Raw genomic sequence first — 23,733 nt, 5'->3', positions numbered from 1 at the left:
TGTTCTCCTTTCCTGTGGTCCTCTCCTGCTCCGTGGCAGTTGTGCCCTCGTGGCCCAGAAGTTATTTTTGCCACCTTCTGGTCCTTTCTGGCGTCCCCTTGCCAGGTAATAATCCTGGCCACCTGCGACAATTGGTTCACACCTTCTTGTTTTTAATTCTCCACATTCATTGTGCCTGAATCCAGTATACAGTATTACAGAGTTCCAGTTAATCAACTTTATACTTTTTAGATAGAGAGAGGACCAGGGAAAGAAATGCCTGACTGTTTAGACACTGTAAAAGTGACAGTTCATTATGTGAGTTATCTTGTATTTTGCCCTTTTCTTGATTTCAGAATGAGAATCACTTATTTTAAGGTACAGGTTTTTTGGCTTCATTTTTTAGCTTCATGCTACTGTCATCTAAGTACAGACATAGAATGTTCCTAATAAGAAGTTTTTATCAAATCAAAGCACAGGTTTAAAAGCAATCATCATTTTGTGCTACAGTTTTAATAATAATAATTCATTACATAGAGTTTTATCTGTGTTAGATGTGGTTTCTTCATTCTGAATTTGTGGAAGACCAAATATGCTGCCCATCACCAATAGGCTCTAGAAATGTTTTTGTGGTTTGCTGGGTTTTATGAATTTTGACAGAACTATGCCGTGCCATCAACCCTTAGTTACTTCTTCACTTGCACAGATGCATGCTAAAATAGCAGTGCAGTAAAATCTAGTGGTATATACTTTAACATACAGTATTGTTGTTTCAAGACTGTGTCACTGCCTTGTGCTTAAAACAAGTCACACTAATAATAAAAAAATGCATTACTCTAGTACAAACAAGGAACACAGGTAGACACCAAAATGAGTTTAGAAAGTTTAGTGCATACAAATGGTTTCAAAAAAGCAGCAAAAAATTATTTGCTCACTTATCTTTTAGGAATCAGGTAAGGTGGATTTAAGTATTCTATTAAATCGTCTTCCACTTGTTTGTTGTTTTTTTTTTTTGGTAAGCAAGATTGTATTTCTTTTTTCAGGTGGAAGATTTTAAAAATCCCAAGTTGGGGTATCGGATACGGTTCCATTTTGGGAGAAACCCATACTTTCAGAATAAAGTTATTGTGAAAGAATTCCACCTTGGAGTTGCTGGTTAGTAGTTTGACTTTTATTTTACCATGATATAGAATGGACATTTAAATTAACATTGTGTAGAGATTAGTAGTTTTCATTTCTGTCACACATCTAGAAATTGTCTGACTTAACGACAAACACTTTATATGTGTGTAAGGCTCATTTTAATCCAGAATGTACTGTTAAAAGTATAATGACACTCTGACTTGCACAGTTATTTAGTGAAGCATTTTGCTTCAGGTTTCACTGAAAATAATTTTGAAACTTTACTGTTTAGAAGATGACTGTATCACATTTTTACTTTCTACTTGTTCCACATTGTGTATTTGCTAGATGAACTACAAATCCCAATGTTAGATCTACAGATTCTGTGACCTAAAGGGCACAACAGTAAATAGTATATAAGGAACATTTTCTGTGGTGGAAATTGTCTGCCTTTTGAAAACCAGTGACCACTCTTTAGTTTGTTATAATAAATTATTTCTTCTTCTTTTTCTTTGGATAGTTACTAAAATGGTTTATTTTTTTTAACCCTTACAGGACCTTGTCCCTCACAATGTACATCTGTAACTACTATTCTTCATTGCATTCTCTTTTAGTCATTTTTAGTGGACATTTAGTAGTTGAATAATCTCAAAAAATCATGGCAAAAATATTGATAAAGCAAAAGGGATCAATAATCAATTCCTCATAGCAATTTTCTACTACTAATAGTGAAATTTTAGGAGCAAATACCAAACTTGAACTAAAATGAGCAATCCTTCCAATAAGTTATTAGCCTTTGCTATTGTTTTATGTGATATTGTTTAACTTATTTGTCCCATTTAGGATCAGCAGCCTCTGTTTCCAGCCCGATTTTCTGGCTAAGGGGTCAGAATCTTGCAGCACAGAACCGAATAGGAAAATGTCCAGCCAATCTGCGAGTCTATCAGAGCTTTTTTAACTGGTTCACTGACCATAGCAACCCCCATTCAGACGAGATTGCAGAGGTACTATAACAACTTTATCTTGTAATGTTTTGTATTCTTATTGATCTAATATTCTAATAATAGTTAAAACTATTACAAGGTGACCTTGTCTCTTGTGAGTAAAGTTTACAAAAATGTTGGCCCCCAAAATATTATTTAGTCTTGTATTGTTTCCATCAATGAATAAATGTCTGTTTTTTTTTTATTTTTGTTTTTTTTTAATTTACAGATGTTATAACATATCAGGGGAAGCCCTTAAAGTATGATCTCTTCAAACCCAGCACTTTGTCACTCATTGAGGGCACAGTTCAAGTTTATTTTCTTTAATTATAAAATGTTGGATGAGAAAAATATTTCTTGCATGTGTTATAGATGTATTATGTATTGGAAGTTTTTATTTTCTTTTTCTTAAGTATTTGTTGTATAATACTAATTTAGCATCTTAATTTTGTGTGCTGCATGCTGTTCGTTTATCCCAGCGACAAAGAGGAAAAATTGAGTAACTTAATTTCTATGTGCTGTTTCTGGTAAAAAAAGAAAACAACTTTAAGTAATTGAATCCTATTTAGCTTAACCTGTGGAGTTATCAGTCAAGACATCTTGCGCCTATTCATCAGATACATTTTTTAGTTAGTTCCTGCCCAGATTAAGAAGATTTAGTGAAGGTTAGTATGCTGTGGAACATTTCTTGAAAGGAAAAACAAAATTGCAATTTAAAAGAAGGTTTGTGGTTTTGAGGGTCTGCCTGTGATAGTCATCCTATCCCAGTAACATTGGGTGCAACCAACCACAAATTGGGCATCAGCTTCATGCACTCACTACACTCACTTTCACCAACCAAATTTAGAGAGTAGTTCATGTTTTATTGCATGTAATAATAAAGTGTAGCTGTTCACCCTTTAAAATATTTTTTGCATTAGTTTATTCAATTTAGATCATGCCAGCCTTGATTTATGTATTTTACTAACTTCAGATTCTAAAGGAAGATTTGTGGAAAAATCCATTGCAGTATTACTTAATTCCACAGAAGCAGAGTGGGGAGAATGGAAGGTAAGGTCATTGTTTGTAGGATCTTTACATCCACACAGTCAATTTCTGTTTTGTTTCTACCTTACTCGATCTCATTAACCATTCCCTGCTTAATCTACCCAGACCTAATTCTGAGATTCTAATGCTGAAATTCCATTAATTCTTGTAAAAATACAGAGGCATTAAAATCAAAGTTTGAGGATTTGTGGGTAGTTGCATCACATGAATAAGTTGCAGCATTAAACTCGAGAAGATTTTATCACTTGGCTAGGTTTTATTCATATTTTTATTATTACTTTGATAGTATGTGTTCTTTTGCATTGAATGCTTGAAATGTAAAGGTTTATCTATCTTACTAAACCACAGTTAATATATGCACGGCGGACGCACCGAGGCACATGCACACTGCGGCCTTGGCGCCCACCCCAGAGTCAAAACGCAGCGGCTTCTGTACTAAAGCGGTTTCGTTTTGTGGAGACGTGATTCTGTTGCCATTGCTGACACCGACTGCTGGCAGAGTGGAGCACAGCAGGTTTAGTTTACAGGTTGTAGTGTTTGTGTGCCAGCCACTGAGTCTGGGAAGCCGCTGGGTTAGAGTCTGTGACCGTTATGTGATCTATATTACTGGCACAGTGGATTAGAGCAAGTGTAGCTCACAGGTTGTGTTGTTTGGGCGCCACCTACTGACTCTGGGAAGCCGCTGCGTTTGACTCTGGGGCGGGCGCCACGGTGCATTACGTTGTGTTATTTGGGCGCCACCTACTGACTCTGGGAAGCCGCTGCGTTTGACTCTGGACTCTGGGGCGGGCGCCAAGGCTGCAGTGCGCATGCGCCTCGGTGCGTCCGCCGTGCATATATTAACTGAGGTTTAGTAAGATAGATATGCTTATGTAATTAAATGACATTTCCCCAGACGCACCCACCCTCCATGATATGTCATCCATCCAGATATCGGACGGAACAGACACTGATTGCCATTCTTGGATTTCCGATTCGCTAGCGAATCGCGGGCTTACTTGTATAACACTAAGGTATTTAGCAGTTGGGCCAAGAATTTCAAAACTGCATATATTCTATAGTATTGCATATAATAATAATAATAATAATAGTAATAATATAACTATTATTATTAATAATAATAATAATAATAATAATTGTTATTAGGAATATCAGGCAATATTAATTATATCTAATTAAGGATGGTTTCAGCTGATTTGTGGACACGCTCCACAGACAATAAAACCAATGATTACATAGTTCTTCAATAAAGGCAGTAAATAGATATCAATATATGTAATGTGTCTTGATTCCATTTTTTTTTTTGTATAACAAGCAGGAATACTCAAGGAGGAATTATTTATACACTGATTAAATTTCTATGGTGATTATTTTGAACCAAAATGGAATATTTGCTATATTTTAGTATGTTCTCAAAGCACCTTAAACATTGAAGATTATCATATAGACAGTAAGCCTGGTGTATTTTCTCACAATAGCATGTTTTTTTCCCCCCACAATTTAAGAGTTTCATAAATTATGTCTCAGAGAAACATCTCAAAAAACATGATTTTTCTAACCATTTTTGTTTTATGTTGTCTGAACTTATTTTTCAGTTTCCTTTGTATGTATTACACTTAAAGCCTTGTGTGCCTTGCTGGTATCAATTACTGCTAGTCAGTAAACTCTGGCCTCCCTCATGTCTCCCCAAGTTTTAGTGTTTTGTATAAGGAAAGACAAAGCCCTTAATTTATTACCTCACAATTCACAGATTATAATACTTGTGCAGGTGTATATTATACAAATATTTTTTGATGATTTAATTCATTTGTTAAGGTTCCAAATTATGTATTTGCATGTACATACCTTTTTTGACTCCAGTCAGAGAGTCACAGAATAGGCCCCAGAGTAGGACAGTATATCTAATCCTTTTATTGTCTATTTTCTAAATACAGTGTAAAGAAATCCAGTTCTTTAGTCTGTTGACATTTATTTATTTGTATGTGTGGTCTAAAATAAATATTGAGACAAAACAGTTAAAGTACATTACATTATGAGTAAAGTAACAGTATCTTTAGTGTTTTTGACAACTCAAGTTTAAACACTTTTGAAAAAATCATCAGCCAGTTGTTGAAACAGAATTACAAAAGAAATCTCACAATTAACACAACCTGTAGTAAAATAATTTGCATTTATCTACAAAGGCACACAGATGTTCCTGAAGCACAAGGAAATGCTGTATTCTGATGTAAAGGAACTCTTGCCAGTATGTTAATATATAATAAAGATAAGCATGATAAGCATCATGTAGACATTAGCTAATCTTTTAAAAGAGTTTTGTGTGTGTGTGGTTTTTTTTTTTTTTTTTTTTTAAACTCTCTATATACTTAGATTTGATAATTGACCATATTCAGCCCTTCATGGCAAATGGCAGTGGCCTCTTTCAGCAGGACAATGCACTCTGCCACACTGCAAAAATGTTCATGAATGCTTTGAGAAAGATAACAAAGAATTCAAGCCGCTGACATGGCCTCCAAATTCCCCAAATCTCAGTCTCAAGCATATATGAGATGTGCTGAAAAAACAAATCATAAACTATGATGGTATAATAGTATTAAATGCTTAGTTGTAATCTACAAACAGGACTCTGGCGTTACAATATTTATTATACAGATGTGCCAGAATGGTATGAAGTACAAGGGATATGGCATCATCTGTCAACAGATGACAATATGCAAACTGTAGGTGATCATAACTTTGTGGAAAATTGTGATTTTAATTTCTCATGGCTGGAGTGAATGCAGTCAGTCAACTTGTTTTCTTAGGTACAGGGATATTCCTTTTACTTTTTTATACATTTTGTTTCTGTTTTGTTTTTCTGAATTGCTGATCATTGTATGCTTATTTGCAGAGGAGAGAAAAGTGGAAATGGGGATGAATGCGTTGTAATCTCAGACTCAGATGAAGATATGTACTGTGAGGATGAGCAATCAAAGAAGGATGACAATGAAATGGGTAATTTCTTTTACTATATTGGAGAATTTTGAAGTTAGCAAGTCATTTTTCATTGCAAGAAATCAGTATTTGATTTAAGTAGATTTTTTCATATACACATTGTTCTTATTATCACAGTTCATCTCCTGGTAATCAAGATCAAATAATTACCAAACCACAATGCACTATAAATTAAACTATAAATGAGGTCAACAGTTCTTACTAAAAAAATATAGAATATAGTTCGAATATGCAAAACAAGATAAGAAAATTTCCATTGTCCGGCAGCATGGTATTGAGTGATGAAACATTTTAAACTCGATTTGGCTACACTCCCTTGATACAGCACATACTGCTTTAGCATGTAGAATAGGTACAGCATGTGTGCATGTTTTGTCTGCATTAAATTCATTAGTCAATAGTGATTCATTAGTTCAGAAAACATTAGCAACTTGGAGTAGTCAATTTGTTATATATAGCAGCTTTCATAAAAATTGTCACACTCCTTTAATACAGAAATAGTAATGACCATAATAAGTTAAACATGCCTAAATGTTATATTTAGTTTTTAATTACTTGCCTAATAAGTTATTTATCATTATCACCTCAACCATGGGCCACTGTTTTCATATCCAGCAAAAATAATCAAACAAGACTGTAAAGGCAATAGTTTTAAAGCTAGAGTGGTTTCTGCCAGTCTTCATTTTAACCATAACAGCTGAAGTTTAATACTTATCACTTATTCTTCACATAAGGAACAGATGTTGAAAAAGAAAACTGAGATTTTAGAATTATAAATAAGACATGTTTTATATACTTCAAGGACCCTTTAACTAAAAAATAAAGGTTGATTGAAAATGTGGAATAGAGTTCTAAAATGTTTGTCATGTAATGTTACATGTATAACTTAAATATGTCTTTCTTAGTAGAATGTGTGATTCATTTTATAAAAGTTGCCACAGTAGATGTTTGGATTTGTGAATTTATATATAAGATGCATCTTTGGAAATTTGACTACATATTGTAACTGGTTCCCACTGAAGGAGGGTTCTGCATTACCTGTACCAGCTGTTTTTTTTTTTTCTTTATCTCTCTCTTTTTTTTAATACAAAAAGAGACTACAGAAGCATATTCCTGCCATTCCAAAAAAAAAAAAAAAGTTATTGCTCTATTTCAGAAAATAATTTTATTATTTTGCATAAGTATTGCATTATTTCACAATGATTATTACATTATTTCACAAAAGTATTGCCTTATTATGGAAAAGATATTTGCCTGGGGTGGTTAATATCATCATGTACATTCATGCTCCAGCTTCCTATTAAGCCTTGTGAGGGATAGATTAAAAATGTGCATAGTATGCAATCAAGAGACAAGAACTGAACAAAAGTTTGAAGTATACACATTTAATCCTGCTTTTGCAGAGAAAAAAGTTTAATCTGCCCAGTGTAGGCACAGAAAAGCAATGATTATCAAAACAACACTAAGTGCAAAATAAGGAGCAGCCTGCTGTTGCTGGTCACATCAGGCACGTGCATGGAGGGAGAATTTAAGAATGCACATACATTTAATTTTAACCAGATTAAAGTTCAGTAAATTGAGTACAGATGTTTTAACATAGGAAGAGTGGTAGCGCAATGTTGTCATTCCAGCCTCACGGTGCCCGAGTCTGGATGCCTAATTTTAATACCAGATAGCACTTGTATTTCTTGATGTCTTTATATTTGACTTTGTGATTTTCTTTAACTATGTTAAGTATAAGCTAAGTCTTTTTGATGGGGGGTGGGTCTTTTTTATTTGACAGATGACAGTTCAGAAGAAGATACTCAATTGGATGGAGAAGTGGTTATTGATGGTGAGTCTGAAAAAGCTGACAAGATTATTCGTAGTACTTGAAAGAAGTGAGGAGATGCTGCAGTATTAGTCTTGTCAAATTTGTGATTAACTTCATCTTAGTATCTATGTCAGACCCAGTTTTGAATTTCATATATGTCTTCAGTGAACAGCAAATCGACTTTGCTTGATTTGCATGTTTACATTATAAACAGGGATCAATGTGTATTAAATATATAAATCGATATGTTGTTCAGAATTGGATGTGTTTTTCATAACTCTGCTCTGAACTTTGAAATTTCATTGGGTCATGGTTTACATTGCATGCAGCTGGTAAAATATTCCCACAACAGAGTCAGAAACAAAGAATTTAACATTTGTTAGCTACATGTGGTATAGTTACAACGTTGGATCATTGTTGAGATCGTTGTTGAGTCAATCACTTACAGTAATTGCTGACTTGCATTTAACATGGACATGGATGTGTTCAGCAGTTGCAACATTACTACAAGGTGCTTGATACTGCAAGCATCTACCGGTATTTAACAGAGATGAGGGCAGGCTCACAGAAAAGTTTAGTATGAGTTACTATATTTCAGTCATATATACCTAACAAAACTTGAACTTCCCATTTAAACCCTTGGTCATTTCACAAAAATTAAATTTTTCACAAATAAAAAAAAAAAAATGGTTGTTTCAACACTGATTTCTTGCTGTCTTGCAGTAAGATCAAAAAGCTAATGTTGAAGAAAATGAATGTGGCCACAAGGTGGCACTCTCTTGTTTATATTTGTTCAACAGAAATGTGTTGCCACAGCAAATATCACCAGGACAAATGGGCAGGATTTGAATGAGATTTGAATATTTCCATTTTGAATGAAGCATTCATCTTTTTGATTTTCCACTGTGTAACTTTATGTGGTAAGCATAAAATTGTAAAGATTGTCACCATTTTATTTGCAATTTAAATGTGTGGAAAGGGTTTTAGGAATTCTACCACCATTATCAATGAAGAAACAAATATACGTGTTTATGGAAAATGAAAAAATTAAAAGATGGCTAAACAATAGTTCCTTTAGTACTTCTGCATTAATGTGATTCTTGAGCTTAAAACTTGATGTATCTCTTACACAAGTGAGCCTGAAACTAAAGAGAAATTTTAACAGGATCTTGGACCCTCCTGAACAGCACATGCAGTGTAGTGCTTTAATTAGACTGTATTTCCTATACAGGAAAGAAGAGGCCTCTCCCCACCAAATTCATACATGAAGATATTTTTATTTTTTACATTGACTTCTAAGGTATTCTTATATACAGTAATCCCTCACTTATCGCGGGAGATAGGTTCCAAGGCCGACCGCGATAACTGAATTTCCGCGAAGTAGGGACACCATATTTATTTAATTATTTAACGTGTATTTGGACGTTTTTAAACCCTCCCTGTATTGTTTACAACCCACCCTTTATTAATAACGGGGACAACTGCTAAGCAATATGAAATCGTTAGATAAGTTTACACTTACTGTATAGCGAAGTACACGTAGCTATATATGACGTGATGATGGTGATGAATATGCTGCGCAGTAAAAATGATGACGATGAAGGTGATGATGACTTTTACTGCGCAGCTGATGCCTGTATTTAACGTCTCTTCAGACAGCGGTGCCATTTCCTGGGGCACCTCCTCCACGGTTTCTGAAGGTGTATCCGTAGTAGGAGGAACTGGCTCTTTTTTGCGAGGCTGCAAAAACATTGTGATTGGCAGTTGCTGCCGCTGCTTCTTTTTCCGGTCGAAGAGCAGCTTGTAGGCGGTCATGACGTTGTCGACCTTGTTGCAAAGATTCCTAAAGCAGATTCCATCCAGACTACTGCCTTAACACGTCCACTTGCAACTCGTTTTGCGCCCTGGTTAAAGAACACTGCAGCCGTAGATCTTATATGCTTTTCCTCCTTTTTAAATAAAAAGAATCGTGGACTCATTGATGCTGTGATGGTGTCCTGCAGCGGTGTAGCTGTTCCCTTCCTTCAACATATCCAAAACTTTTACCTTTTCTGCAATCATTTGCATCTTCTGTTGGCGCTTGGACACGGCCCCTGAAGCAGTAGCACGTTAATGCTGAATGAGTGAGATGAGACTTCCTGGTTAATGCAGCACTCCGTCGCTGAGCCAATCAGCAGCACACAGGAACTTAACTGCGTGCTCTGATTGGGCAGCTTCTCAGCCATCCGCCAATAGCATCTCTTGTATGAAATCAACTGGGCAAACCAACTGAGGAAGCAAGTACCAGAAGTAAAAAGACCCATTGTAAAAAGTAAAAAGACCGCAGAAACCCACGAAGCAGCGAAAAATCTGCGTTATATATTTAGATATGCTTACATATAAAATCCGCGAAGTCGTGAATCCACGAAAAGTGAACCGCGAAGTAGCGAGGGATTACTGTATAGTGAAAGGACAATAAAATCCTAATAAGATCAGTCTGTATTTACATTTGTGTCTTTGCAAGTTTGTAAGGTTTCTTTTTACTAGCTCATACACATAGTATAGAGAATTCAACTTTGAGATTTTTGTGAATCTCCACGTTTCATGTGCTGTTGAACACATTTTAACCATTTTTGCAATTATGTCCGTGTGTGTGTCTGAGTGTATGTACTGGAAATACAATAACTTGAGAACGCTTTGAGCTGGATAAATGAAATTTGGCATATTGGCGTTGTATCAAAATTTTAGTGTTCTGTCAGCTTTTGGGCAACATACATCAACTGGAAGTGGTAGTTTACCAGAACACATTTCAAAAATTTTTCAAATAAACTGGTACATAGTTTAAATAAACAATTAATTGAAATTTTGTATGGTAGTTTTTCATGTGAAATTGCATTATAAGAAGAGAAAAATATTGTCGTTAGTTAGGATAAGAAACACAGAGTTTCACCTTAATCGGATAACCGGAAATTATATCTTAACAGGTATCCGCACTATTATATATGCTTTACTACCATTATATAAATAGACTTAAATAATTTCAATTTTGTGTGATCATTACTTGATAGATATAAAATTTGACCTTGATCAGGTGAGTGGAAGTGGTATACAGTACACCCTTGAAATTCAAGGGGGTTACGTTCCTAGAGCACCCGTGAATTGTGAAAAACCACAAATTATGGATGTTTTAAAAAAAATGCCTATTTCTATAGTTTAAACCCTAAATATGCCTCCAAAACACTTTAATTTCATTTCAACCTCAGCTTAATACATTACCTAAAAAAAATGTAAAGGTAAACCCATATACTGTACAGAACTGTACTAATATGTCACCCGCAGTGCTAGAATGTAAAATAACGATGTTACCGCTATATGTATTGTAATTCATGCAAGTGCATTTTTCTAAGAAGCCTTAGAAGGTGCAGGGCGTTTCGACGGCATCTTGGGGCTTTAACCTTTAAACTGCCGCATACTTGGGGGTTAATGCATCTCTGGACGCCAAATACTTTTTTGCTGCACTTGAAGTAAGCATCACAATTCACAAAGAAAAAGTAAAATTTTAATGGAACACTTATTTTTTTCATGCAAAGAGCTATTTAAAAAACTACTGGAACAATATGTACAAGGTGCAACTGACGCCATGGATGAAATTCAGTAAATCACCAAGCCAGCTACGCTTGACCTGGCTGCACGCAAGTACACAGAGGTAAACGCTGACGCTGTAGTGCAGCGGCTCAATCCCAGAGACAGTGAGGCTGCAGTGCTGCAGGGGCTGGCAGTGGTCTTGAGCTGGCTGCTCAATGAATGTACAGCATTGACTGATCAGCTCCTGCGTGCTGGTAAATTGCACTAGGAACCGACTATAGCCGGTTGCGGAGGTTTAAGGATTAAAAAGAACAAAACGGAAAACACGAGAACACTTGGCTGGAGATGCGTCACAGGGCAGCAGTCAATCAGCAGCAAGGAGAAATGAATAATGCTGTAGGGGTCCGGTGACGCTAAATTCACACTGTTGAGAAGATGTGATTTGTTTATTTTTATGGTGGAGATTCCAGGGACGCACCCAGCCTTGACCCAACCCGCATGCACTCACAAACAGAGGCAAAAACAAAGCAAACCGGTAATCAAACAGCAAATAAAGAATGTAATGAAAACAACCATACCACCCCTGTTCCCCTTACGGCGAATATATATTAAATACAACAAAGCACCAACAAAATGCACACAGTAAAGTCCATGAAAAATGGCAACGGATGAAATGTAATGATGAAGATAGATAGTCCTGAGATCCGCATGTTGAATGGGAATGTAAAGCTAGTCCTACCGGTAGTTCCTGAAATGGTGAAGACGGGTGGACTGGTTCAGGAGCGCTCCTTTCTTCGCAGGATAGCAATGAATCCACTTACAGTCCTCATGTACGCAGGCAGACGGCAGACAATCCAGACCCCAACCACGAAACAATCCAGGACAACGAATAAGTACAGGTAACCCAACAGAAGGCAGGCAGAGAGACAAGAACTTGAAACACAAATTACAAAAACTTTTTTTTTTTCTTTTGGTCACTGGCCCCCTTTTTAAAAGACGCGCTGACATCCTTTGACCCCAACAGCCCCTGCACCCTCAGCAGAAGACCAATCAGAGCCACTGCTGGGAGTTACAGTTTCAAATTCTAGTAGAATACGCTCTCGGATTGGCTACTTTCACCATCCCAAGCCGCATTTTCCTGTATGGTTGCTTCCTGTTCTCTCTACAGTGCAGTATTGCCATGAAAAAAGCCATAATAAATTGCAGAGGATATTTGTGGTTTCCGCTAACAATTTATTAGTTAGGTTCTAAGGAAAAATCAGCGAATGACTGAGGCCACGAACCCTGAACCGCATCTTTGCAGGGGTCTGCTGTATTACTGACCACAAAAAACAATCAGATTTGAAATTTCAGTTTGATCGGATTATCAGAAGTAGTCTTTGTCATATAAACTTGCATTATAAACAAAGATAAGTGATTGGAATTTTGTAAGAAACACACAGATATGAAGTTTCATAATAATCGGACAACCGGAAGTGTATCTACTTTACCTGAACAGGTATAAGGAAGTTGAGTGGAGAACAATCCAAATTTTTTATGCTTTATGTGTGATGCTTTACAAAAGACTGGCAAATCGGCACTCATCAATGCCATTAACAAAATAACTAACTATAGTTAGCATATGAAGTATACTTCTGACATTTGGTATGGATCTTTGTGGGATATCTGGTTTAATAAAAGTTTATTGCCTCGTAGGATTGACGTTTTTATGGGCATCAAATTTGTGTTTACCTCTTTTACCCAGAAGTAGGGATTTTCTAGAATTTACCCCAGCACTTTGATTGACAACATTTCAATATGCTTTTTTGACAGTTGATTGTGTAATATTGTTGAAGCAGGTTTATCTGTTAAACAAAGCTATTCAGATTATCAGATTTCAACATTTAGGTACTTGTTACTGTATTTCTTATGGCAAATTGTGTTTCACAATTGGTTTGAGTTGTCATTTTTTTAATTGGTTTTTTGCTTTTTTGGTTTTGTGCTTAAAATATAGTACTTTTAGTGATTTAATAGTGTTTGTGAAGTTTTCTTCATTTTGCTGGTTCTGAATTTCCAGGAAAGGTTATTAATTAACTGGTGAAATTATGCAATTTAGTGTTAGATAATTTGTGTTCAATTCTTATCACGTATGATTGGCTACATATGAACAAACACTAACAGAGTTGGTATGTTTGTTTTTCTTTTTACATGTTATTTTGACAATGAAAGAATTTTGTTTTATTGATAATTACGGTGCTTGTTTAAACTAATTCAGTAAATTATATTACGATCAATGAAATCATTGTTTTATAATTTTTTTGGTAAGAGATCATTATTAATTAAAGTATAAATAGTCTTTAAAACCTTTAAATTTACATACCTTTTATGCCTTACATAGCTTAAATTAAGATACCTTTCTGATTTGCGCTATGCATTTACTTCTTTGTCCTTCCATTTAATTCTGTGAATTGTATTTCATATGTGTTTTGATCTTCCATCAGCTTTGTACTGTTTGTGAATTAATTGACATTTCTTCTTGTTTTCCATATTTTTTGGATTGCCTGAACTTTTTCTTATTACCTACATTTAATTGTTTATTTGAAAATGAGAGTTAGTTATAAAGCAAACAGCATCGCAAAGGCAGAAGAAAATTAATCAGTTGCATACACGTTTACACTCTGATTTTTCACATAAACAGAATGAAAGAATTAAAGACAGGGCTAGAATAACACTGTAATTGCAAATTTATCTTATCAGGTAAAAGAACTATCAAATAAACTTGAAATTTGAATAGGTGCATGTTTTGTTTCACAAGTTGACATATTCATACAATTATTATATAATCTCTACGTATATGAGAAAGTCAAGTAGAGAACATACCACGGGCCTCATGTATAAACGGTGCGTACGCACAAAAATGTTGCATAAGAACGTTTCCACGTTTAAATCGCGATGTATGAAATCTAAACTTGGCGTAAAGCCATGCACATTTCCACAGTAGCTCATACCCTGTCGTATGCAAGTTCTCGCTCGGTTTTGCAGACTGGCGTCACCCAGCATCAAAGCAGTGCTACTGTTCCTGGTTGGTTACCCATTCTTTTTTAGATCCACATCCCTGACGCGGCTTTATAAATACACTGAACTTAACCGCATATTGTTTATTAGTTTAATGCTTCTGATTGTAATTAACCTGTAACAATATAATGGTCCACAGAATGGTCAAACTATTCCAAATACCATAACTGCTTTAGCGTTGTTACTCTCACTGCACCTTCTTCTTCTTTCAGCTGCTCCCGTTTGGTGTTGCCACATCGGATCATCTTTTTCCATATTACTCTCACTGCACCACTCGAAGTATTTATATCACTGTATCTGAGTGTGAATCACAGCTGTACAGCAGCTGATTGAAAAGAGAATTATCGGTATACAGCATCAAGCACAAGCTGCCTCAGCCATGCTGTCTATTGAACTGCTCTCATACGACAAACGCTTCAGAACCGTTCCTGTACTGACCTCACAGTTCAGAAACAGTTTCATCCCAAGAACTCTAAACGCACTCAATCAGTCCATTAAGTGCTCCCTGTGGAACTGTTTGTACTTATAAGTTCAATTACCTCACTGTAAACTTGCAATACAGTTATAATATTGCATACCCTGAGCCACTTTATAAAGTGCGTATTTACATATGATGATGATATTATTTTTAAGATGAAATGCAGCAAAATATGTTTATTATATTATTCAGATAAAACTTTAACTTTTAACTACACGGTGACGCAGCGCTAGCGAGCCGCAGGCTCCGTTCACGGATTGTTCCTGCCTCGCGCTGTATTCTTGCTGGTGCTGACGTGACACTGGAAGGATAGAATAATTAAACACGTACTACGAAGATATTTTGATGTTCCTTAAAATTTTGAAGAATCGGCGTTCTAAGCTTATAGATGGCTTAACGTCTATTACAGAGCTGATTGTGTGGCGATTGGTATTTGGAGAAAGAAAAGGACAGACAGGAATTGGAGGTTAGTACGTTTGAAAGAGACAGTACTGCTACAGTAAAGTATTTTATTGAATGTCGCGCATGGTGCAACAAGCATCTTGCGTGAGACATGAACAATCACTGCGCCACCGTGCTTCCATGTTTAAAACATGCTTTAACTCCTGTCATCATGAAAATGGTATCACGTATACATCTCAGTATTTTAATTATTCAGAGAGCTGTAATATCACGAATGTAATGGATTCTGTGTCCTTTTGGAGCAAGAGAAAGCCCGGAAGCACGTAGTGATTCACACACACAGAGCACATAGAAGATCAAATACAAAACAAAGCATTTAACATGCTACTTTACTTACGATGGGATTGAGAAACTAATAAATTAAATGATTTAGGATGAAGTTTATGATGTTCTACTTTAATGAGAAAATAAACTACGTGATTAAAGTAGAAATTTAGAGATTAAAGTTGACATTTCATGCTTTTTTCCCCCACTGTATGCCTTTTTTTTTTTTCTCTGTACCCTAATAAGCTTTCATGTGACACTCAGATGGTAGGCTATGATTCGCCTTTTCACGGCGACTTTGATATGTGACAACTTCTTTTTTTATTTCGGGCACTGTGCGACTTTGTGAACTTGAGCTTTCGAGTTTCTCCAACACGCTATGTCACTTGATCAACTTCCTTTTGTTGTTTATACCACTGTTTAAGCCAACAAATAGTATGTTTTTCCTTGCCTCCACTTGGAGGCTGAAATTCTTCTATTTTCCCTCTTGCTTTTGCCATTGTCTTTTCACAGAAGGCTGAGCTTAAGGACTATTTATATTGATTTGCATATTCAAAGGGGGGGACAGAAGGCACGTGCATTACTTTTCACGCTGACTGGGATTTATGGAGCGGAAGAATGTGGAAGTTGGCATTCGCACAGATTTATGCATCTGGATTTTTTTTGTGCATAAGCACATTTCTGCTTTTGTGCTTACGTCATGTTATAGTGCGAATTCTACGCACGCCGTTTTGCATGAGGCCCCAGATGTTTTGTTCTTCGACAATGTATGTATCCATACCAAATACTCTGTATTTTCTTGATACTCATAGTGCTGAAAGGTTTTTTCCTTTCATGTAAGCTTATTTATTAAGGAGAATCCAATAAATTTTTTTCCTTTTTGATTTGATGATATTGTCTATAGGAATGCATTAATTACAGTTCTCTCTGTGTGGCTGGTCAAAGTCAGGGATGATAGAGTCCACCATCATTATGTCGGAGAAAAAATAGGTTTGAAAGGTTACCAACTGTCTGTTGGAGTGACATTTGACTTTACTTTGCTACTAATTATCTAAAGTTTAAAGCAGACATCATTGATTTATCAGTGATTCAGGGCCACCCTTAATATATACCATATGATAGTGCTGGGCGGTATGACCAAAATTCTATATCACGGTCATTTTAATGTGCACCCAAGTATTAATACAGGTTTTCATGGCCCCATAAAGTTTTCAAGGGGGTGGCACTAATCACATTGCATGACAGTTGCAGTCAAAATATAAAACCATTTTATTGAACAAATTTTGCAAACAGCTTAAACTATAATTTTGACAACATATTTTCAACCATCCAAAGAGGCATTTAGACTTAGTAAAATATCCAGAGGTGCTTGTCAAAAGTTGTATTGCACCGAACATGTCTTAGAAAAGGAATAAATAGTAAATATTTTTTTGTAAACCAACTACATTTTCTGTTATTAACAATCTCTGTCCACTGACACGTTAGCTATATGGATTGTAATGGCGTAGGTTCTCTCGATCCACCACTTGCTTTTTTTGTCCTAGGCAGTACGTCTAGCAAACGTGTCTACAAGTGACGTCTGACTCGAGTGTCCTCTGGCTTTTTCAGTTTTACCTGAGGACGTGGAGGGTGCCAATCTTAGTTCCATTCATTCATGGCACTCCAAAGCATGTTTGTGGCTAAGGTGGTGCAGCAAATTGCTTGTGTTGACAACTTTAGCTCTACAGTATTTGCAGTAAATAGTTGTTTGGTCCACATCTGACCTTTTAAAACCAAAGTATCTCCAGACAACAGGCACGGCTCCTTTTTTCGGCAAAAGTTCTTCTGTGTCATCATGTTCAACTTTATCGTCTGCTACAGCTTCAGTTTCGAAATGTTCTCTGTCCATTTTCACAGCTCAATACCTCCACTAACGCATGTACTCTGTTGCATGCGTGTTTACCGGTGTAGCAGTGAAAAAGGTCTCCCCTTAAACAGTTTCCCTCTGCACCACGTTCTGAATGTTGTTTAGGCTATTTAAACCGGTCTTGCGGTATAAGAAAAATTAATATAACAAAAATAAAAAACGGTTTTCGGTATGAACCGGTATACCTCCCAGCACTACCATATGATTTTAATTGTTTGTAGTCTGCAGTAACAAAATGAACATGTCATGATAGTTTTATGTGCGTGATCTTAAGGACAGCAGTAAAGAGGCTCACATAAGCAATACACGAGGTGCTAAAAGATTAGTTCAGGATACAGATAATCCTATAAAATGTTCACAAACTACAACTTACTACATTATATTTAATGTATGTCATAAAATGATAAATTTGTCTTTTTGAGGTCCTGTTTAAAACATGTCTCAAGCTAAAACAGCATTAAAGTGGGCTTTACTGAATGAATAGTTCTTGTGATTACCTTGTTTGCATGTCCGAGATCTATAGAAATTTACTGGCACATTGAACAATTTTACCTCCTCTCAGCTCTTGAGCCTGTTGTTCAATTTCTAGGTTTTGCATTTTCCCTATGTATGACAATAGATAGATAGATAGATAGATAGATAGATAGATAGATAGATAGATAGATAGATAGATAGATAGATAGATAGATAGATAGATAGATAGATAGATACTTTATTAATCCCAATGGGAAATTCACATTCTTCAGCAGCAGCATACTGATACAATAAATAATATTAAATTAAAAAATGATAACAATGCAGGTGAAAAACAGAAAAACAGACAATAACTATGTATAATGTTGAATGTTAACGTTTACCCCTCTGGGTGGAATTAAAGAGTCGCATAGTTTGGGGGAGAAACGATCTCCTCAATCTGTCAGTGGAGCAGGACAGTGACAGCAGTCTGTCGCTGAAACTGCTCTTCTGTCTGGAGATGATACTATTAAGTGGATGCAGTGGATTCTCCATAATTGATAGGAGCCTGCTGAGCGCCCTTCGCTCTGCCACAGATGTTAAACTGTCCAGCTCCATGCCAACAATAGAGCTTGCCTTCCTCACCAGTTTGTCCAGACGTGAGGCGTCTTTCCTCTTAATGCTGCCTCCCCAGCACACCACTGCGTAGAAGAGGGCGCTCGCCACAACTGTCTGATAGAACATCTGCAGCATCTTATTGCAGATGTTGAAGGACGCCAGCCTTCTAAGGTAGTATAACCGGCTCTGTCCTTTCTTGCACAGCGCATCAGTATTGGCAGTCCAGTCTAATTTATCATCCAGCTGCACTCCCAGATATTTATAGGTCTGCACCATCTGCATACAGTCACCTTTGATGATCACTGGGTCTATGAGGGGTCTGGGCCTCCTAAAATCCACCACCAGCTCTTTGGTTTTGCTGGTGTTCAGGTGTAGGTGGTTTGAGTCGCACCATTTAACAAAGTCATTGATTAGGTCCCTATACTCCTCCTCCAGCCCATTCCTGATGCAGCCCACGATAGCAGTGTCATCAGCGAACTTTTGCACATGGCAGGACTCCGAGTTGTATTGGAAGTCCGATGTATATAGGCTGAACAGGACCGGAGAAAGTACAGTCCCCTGTGGCGCTCCTGTGTTGCTGACCACAATGTCAGACGTGCAGTTCACAAGACGCACATACTGAGGTCTGTCTTTAAGATAGTCCACGATCCATGCCACTAGGTATGAATCTAATCCCATCTCTGTCAGCTTGTCCCTAAGGAGCAGAGGCTGGATTGTGTTGAAGGCGCTAGAGAAGTCTAGAAACATAATTCTTACAGCACCACTACCTCTGTCCAAGTGAGAGAGGGATCGGTGTAGCATATAGATGATGGCATCCTCTGCTCCCACCTTCTCCTGATATGCAAACTATGACAATATGACAATGCACACAAGACTGTATTTGTGAGTACCCTACTTGTGTCTCAAGTAGAGCAAGTTCTTAATAAGTTAGGATTAATTAAGGTTATCATAAATGTGTTTGATTTAGACTGATTAAACCTGTACAAATAATTCAGACTTCCACAATTTCCATATTTTTTTTAGAAATTGTATGATTTTATTTTATTATGCTTACAACATAACATTTTATAAATGTTTTTTTTATTTCCCCGAGTTAAGAAAGTTAAAGAAAAAACTCAGTTATGTCAAAAATGTTATAGATAACTAAGATGTGTAAGTCTTTCTCTTTATTTTCTAAGAGTGCTCTCTTTTTCTCTGTTTTCTAAAATATTCTGTTCTTCAGGTTCCGAAGATGGAGAGAGTACCAAAGATGAAACTTCCAGGATTTCTGATGATGAAGAAATTGATGTCGAGGAGTTAGAGGAGGCAAAAGTAGTTAAGGAACCAGAACCCAAAAGTGACACTCGGAACAGTGAGGTGGAGGATGACCACCCCACAGATGTTGTGGTGGATGGAGGAAGTGACTAAGGATTGTCATAAGCATTTAAAAGCAATCATGTGTCTGTATATATAGTTCAGCTTTGTATATGTAAATCCAGGTTGAAAACCACAATGCCCAGCATCAGCTGGTCCAAGACTGGCATACAACTAGTTGAACACTTTCCAGAGCTTGTTTTTTGCCATTCTTTAGACTGCATAGCCTGACACAACCAGTTTAAAAAGCACTTGAACAGTCTGTGATAGCTTGCATTGTGCCATCTATGTTTAACTGGGGGACCACCTTACAGAAGATCCAAACTGCTATTCCTGCTTTACCTTTTGCTTGGGAAGTACAATTGTTTTTTAGGTTATAATTTAAATATGTCTTATGAAAAAAAAAAATCTTCTTTCTTGTTGTGCACTGTCATGTCTTTTTTGTAATAAGTGGTTCATGTTGTTTACTATTACTTTTTTTGATTTCTTTTGGCCAGAAATTTATACTTTAATTTCATATAAATTTGGCACCTGCTTGTTTCACATCTATTTTTCTCTGAATGTTATATATGATTTGGAGACTACTTATAGACAGTAAAAATAAAAGCAAACAATAAATACTGGAGAATGTCTAGGTAGTAACACATAGTTAAAATATAGTTAAACTAGTTCCATACCTTGTACCTAATGTTCAGTCATCATATTTTAATGTGTTTTATTACACTTGATCTGCAGTATTAATTCCTACTACTAAAATAAAAAAAAAAAAACTTTAAAATGATCATATGCTGATAGGGACAAATATGTCAGTATTTTATGATGTGTTTTTTATGTGTCTATATTATTTAAAATCAAATATGGTTTGTTTTTGAATGCTAAAAAGAGAGGCCAAATTTGAATGATAAACTGCGCCATGTGTATGATGTTGAGACTGAAACCTTTTTCTGCCGATTATACTTTCTCATTTACTTTTTATGTTTTGTTTTATATATAAAACACATGGCTTAATTCCTGGCTTTCTTTAAATAGTAGCTCAACTGATTTCTGTTTCAAGCCAGGTATGTATTCCACTGTCATCCTAATAGGAACTGAATTTATTTTGCTTGTTGAGGCAAATATTTTTGAAAAGTGCTGCATATTTATTTATCTCAGGAGTTGTTTTGTGGGTTTCCTTGGCTATTCCAAACCCAACAAAAAAATATTGGAAAAATAAAAGCTTTTAATGACTGTTCATTACAATTATTGGCCAGAAACCAAAAAGCACTAATGATGCGTGTTATTTCAGCATTTAGCTGTTAGAGTACAATTTTTGTAATATAAATAAGTTTCTATATATTTTGTAAAAAAAAAAAAAGAAAAGAAAAATTCCCTCAGCTCCTTCTCTACATTAGAGAATAACTAATACATGTTGATGCAAAGGTGTCAGATTAGCTCTAAGGTGTATTTTAGTAATGATCCGATAGTTTCAAATTTATAGTAATTTTAAAACATTTTTAAGGCAATAGCAATAATTTGGTCTTTTTTGATGTTTGTAATTTAGAAGTAGAAAGTTGTGGGAGGGGAATTAGAAATCTTTTCCGTGATGCCCATGAAACACACAACAAAAACTAATATGTGCCCGTCCTTTGATGTGGAGCTATGGTGGTGGTACTATGTAAGATTAGAAGGCTTGTCAATAGGTTGTGTTAATCTGGCACTCGGATGATCTTTTCCCTGCCTTTGTATTATTATTCTGACCCAGTTTTATTCTTCTTTGCAAACATCTTATTGCACTAATGGACATTACTTTATAAGCAGACATGTTTCTAGTCATTAATCTGATCATAAAATGTAATTTACAGCCTAAGAATGTAAATTATGCTCATTTTTTCCTCACTTGAATGGTCACCCTAATCATGTTAGACATTATCTACTGCCTCTTCAGAGTAACTTACTTGCTGTACTGATGCCTTTCTCTGAAGGTAACACTTGTTTCAGTTTGCATTTAATAATTATCTGAGGAATTCGTAATTAATTTTGTTCAGAAAGCATATGACTGGTGTCTTGTCTTGGAAACGTGAAGCTTCCTTTAGAATGGCAGCTGAAAGTTTGAAATTAGATGCACTATCTTTTGAATGCATGTTTCAAATATCTGTCTTCTTCTTAAGTAAATATTTCAGAGGGTAAATTTAATGTACGTAAATAATCAGAGTATTTGTTCCATCTTGTAACTTGCAATTCCTTTTTCAAATCTTGGGGCTTTGGAAATGGCCTTGCAGATGACTGAACACACTGAATAGCCTGTAATTAAGTCTCCAAAATCCTTTAATTTCCTATGTAGTCCAAGATATCTCATGCCATCTTTTTCATCCTTTAGAATTCATCTTGTGAAAGGTATGTAAATATTACCCCATTGTGAGGGATTGCTTTGTAAACTTTTTTAAACATTTGAAGTAATGAAAGAAAGGAAAAAATGTTTTATTTTGCCTGTTGCTTTGCATTTGTTTAAAGGTTTTATAATTAAATGTAGAACTGATTATACGGGTGTTTTTCTTTGGTTCATGGAGCAATTTATTTTGTAATCCAAATAAAAAATTGAAAACTACAAAAGGCTGGGAGGAGGTACTAGAAGATCATTAAATGCAATGTAACGGTGATTATTAAAATGAAGTTCACTTATTCCTTGCCTTAGTAATTGCTGCAAGTCTTTTCTCCCTATCAGTTCATTTAATGAATCTTCTTTTCTTTACAGAGACTTGAGGACATGGTGTTGTTTCCTCATATTTGACTAAAGGTAGAAACCAACTCTAAACATTGTACACATTCATTACGGGGCTGATTCAGAGTCATGGATTAATGTAATAACTATAAAAATCTGGAAAACTGTCAACATTGTCACGGCATCCCTATATGTATGGTTTGGGCCCCTTTTTTTTATATCTTTTATTCTGGCATTGCAGAATGTGAATAAAGGAAAACATTACTCCTGCACTGGGGAAAGAAGGTTAGAGATTTTATTGTGTAGCTTACGTCAGATACACAACTGAAATGTTGTGTGTCTAACCTTCCATTCTTAAATTCAGCATGGAAATAACTATCTTTTTTCAACACAATATTTGACATGGCTAATTGACAATGAAGAAGAGGAAAGTATAAAATTACAGTTAACAGCATTTCTAGAGGAAGTGAAGTTATGTGGGTGGGTGGAGTCCAACTCTCAGTTATAATAGCCCTATACCAACTTGCTACCCTTTTTCTTCCCAGCATTCTACAATTTCATTATAACATGAACAAATCAAAGGGTCTAAACCATAGTAAATGGACTTTTTTGCCTCAATATCCATTGAGTCACAAGCTTGCCATTATCTCTGGTGTCTCTTTCCATCAACAGTAGTAGTAAGGTATAAATAAGCAGTGGGTACCATAGATGAATGCAAAAAAGAGAAGCAGAATGATGGAGGGGCAGTGATATATAATATAATAATAATTATAATAATTACAAACCTTTATTTTCAAACCAATAGTCAATTAGTCCCTCACACAAGAAGTCGGCACAGCTCTGTAGCTAAATTTGCACCATCCTACAATGGATATTTTTATCCCTGAAACCCATCTTCTTGAGGTCATAATGTATCCTCTGATTGGTGTATATAAATAAGTCCTG

The 23,733-nt window shown here is 35.9% G+C and overlaps 1 protein-coding gene across 1 annotated transcript in view; it reads left to right on the top strand.

The window, feature by feature from the left end:
• Positions 1-22,606, top strand: part of tspy (testis specific protein Y-linked) — a 37,091-nt gene extending 14,485 nt beyond the window's left edge. Inside the window, exons 3-8 of the mRNA XM_028813259.2 lie at positions 1,023-1,134; positions 1,945-2,105; positions 3,058-3,134; positions 6,022-6,125; positions 7,909-7,959; positions 19,960-22,606. Of these exons, the coding sequence (XP_028669092.1) occupies positions 1,023-1,134; positions 1,945-2,105; positions 3,058-3,134; positions 6,022-6,125; positions 7,909-7,959; positions 19,960-20,144 (690 nt within the window). The 3' untranslated portion in view covers positions 20,145-22,606. The remainder of the gene's footprint in view (positions 1-1,022; positions 1,135-1,944; positions 2,106-3,057; positions 3,135-6,021; positions 6,126-7,908; positions 7,960-19,959) is intronic.
• The last annotated feature ends 1,127 nt before the right edge of the window (positions 22,607-23,733 follow it).

The sequence above is a fragment of the Erpetoichthys calabaricus genome, chromosome 11, assembly GCF_900747795.2.
Source record: "Erpetoichthys calabaricus chromosome 11, fErpCal1.3, whole genome shotgun sequence".
NCBI classification, from domain to species: Eukaryota; Metazoa; Chordata; class Cladistia; order Polypteriformes; family Polypteridae; genus Erpetoichthys; species Erpetoichthys calabaricus.
This window is presented reverse-complemented; position numbering and strand designations above follow the sequence as displayed.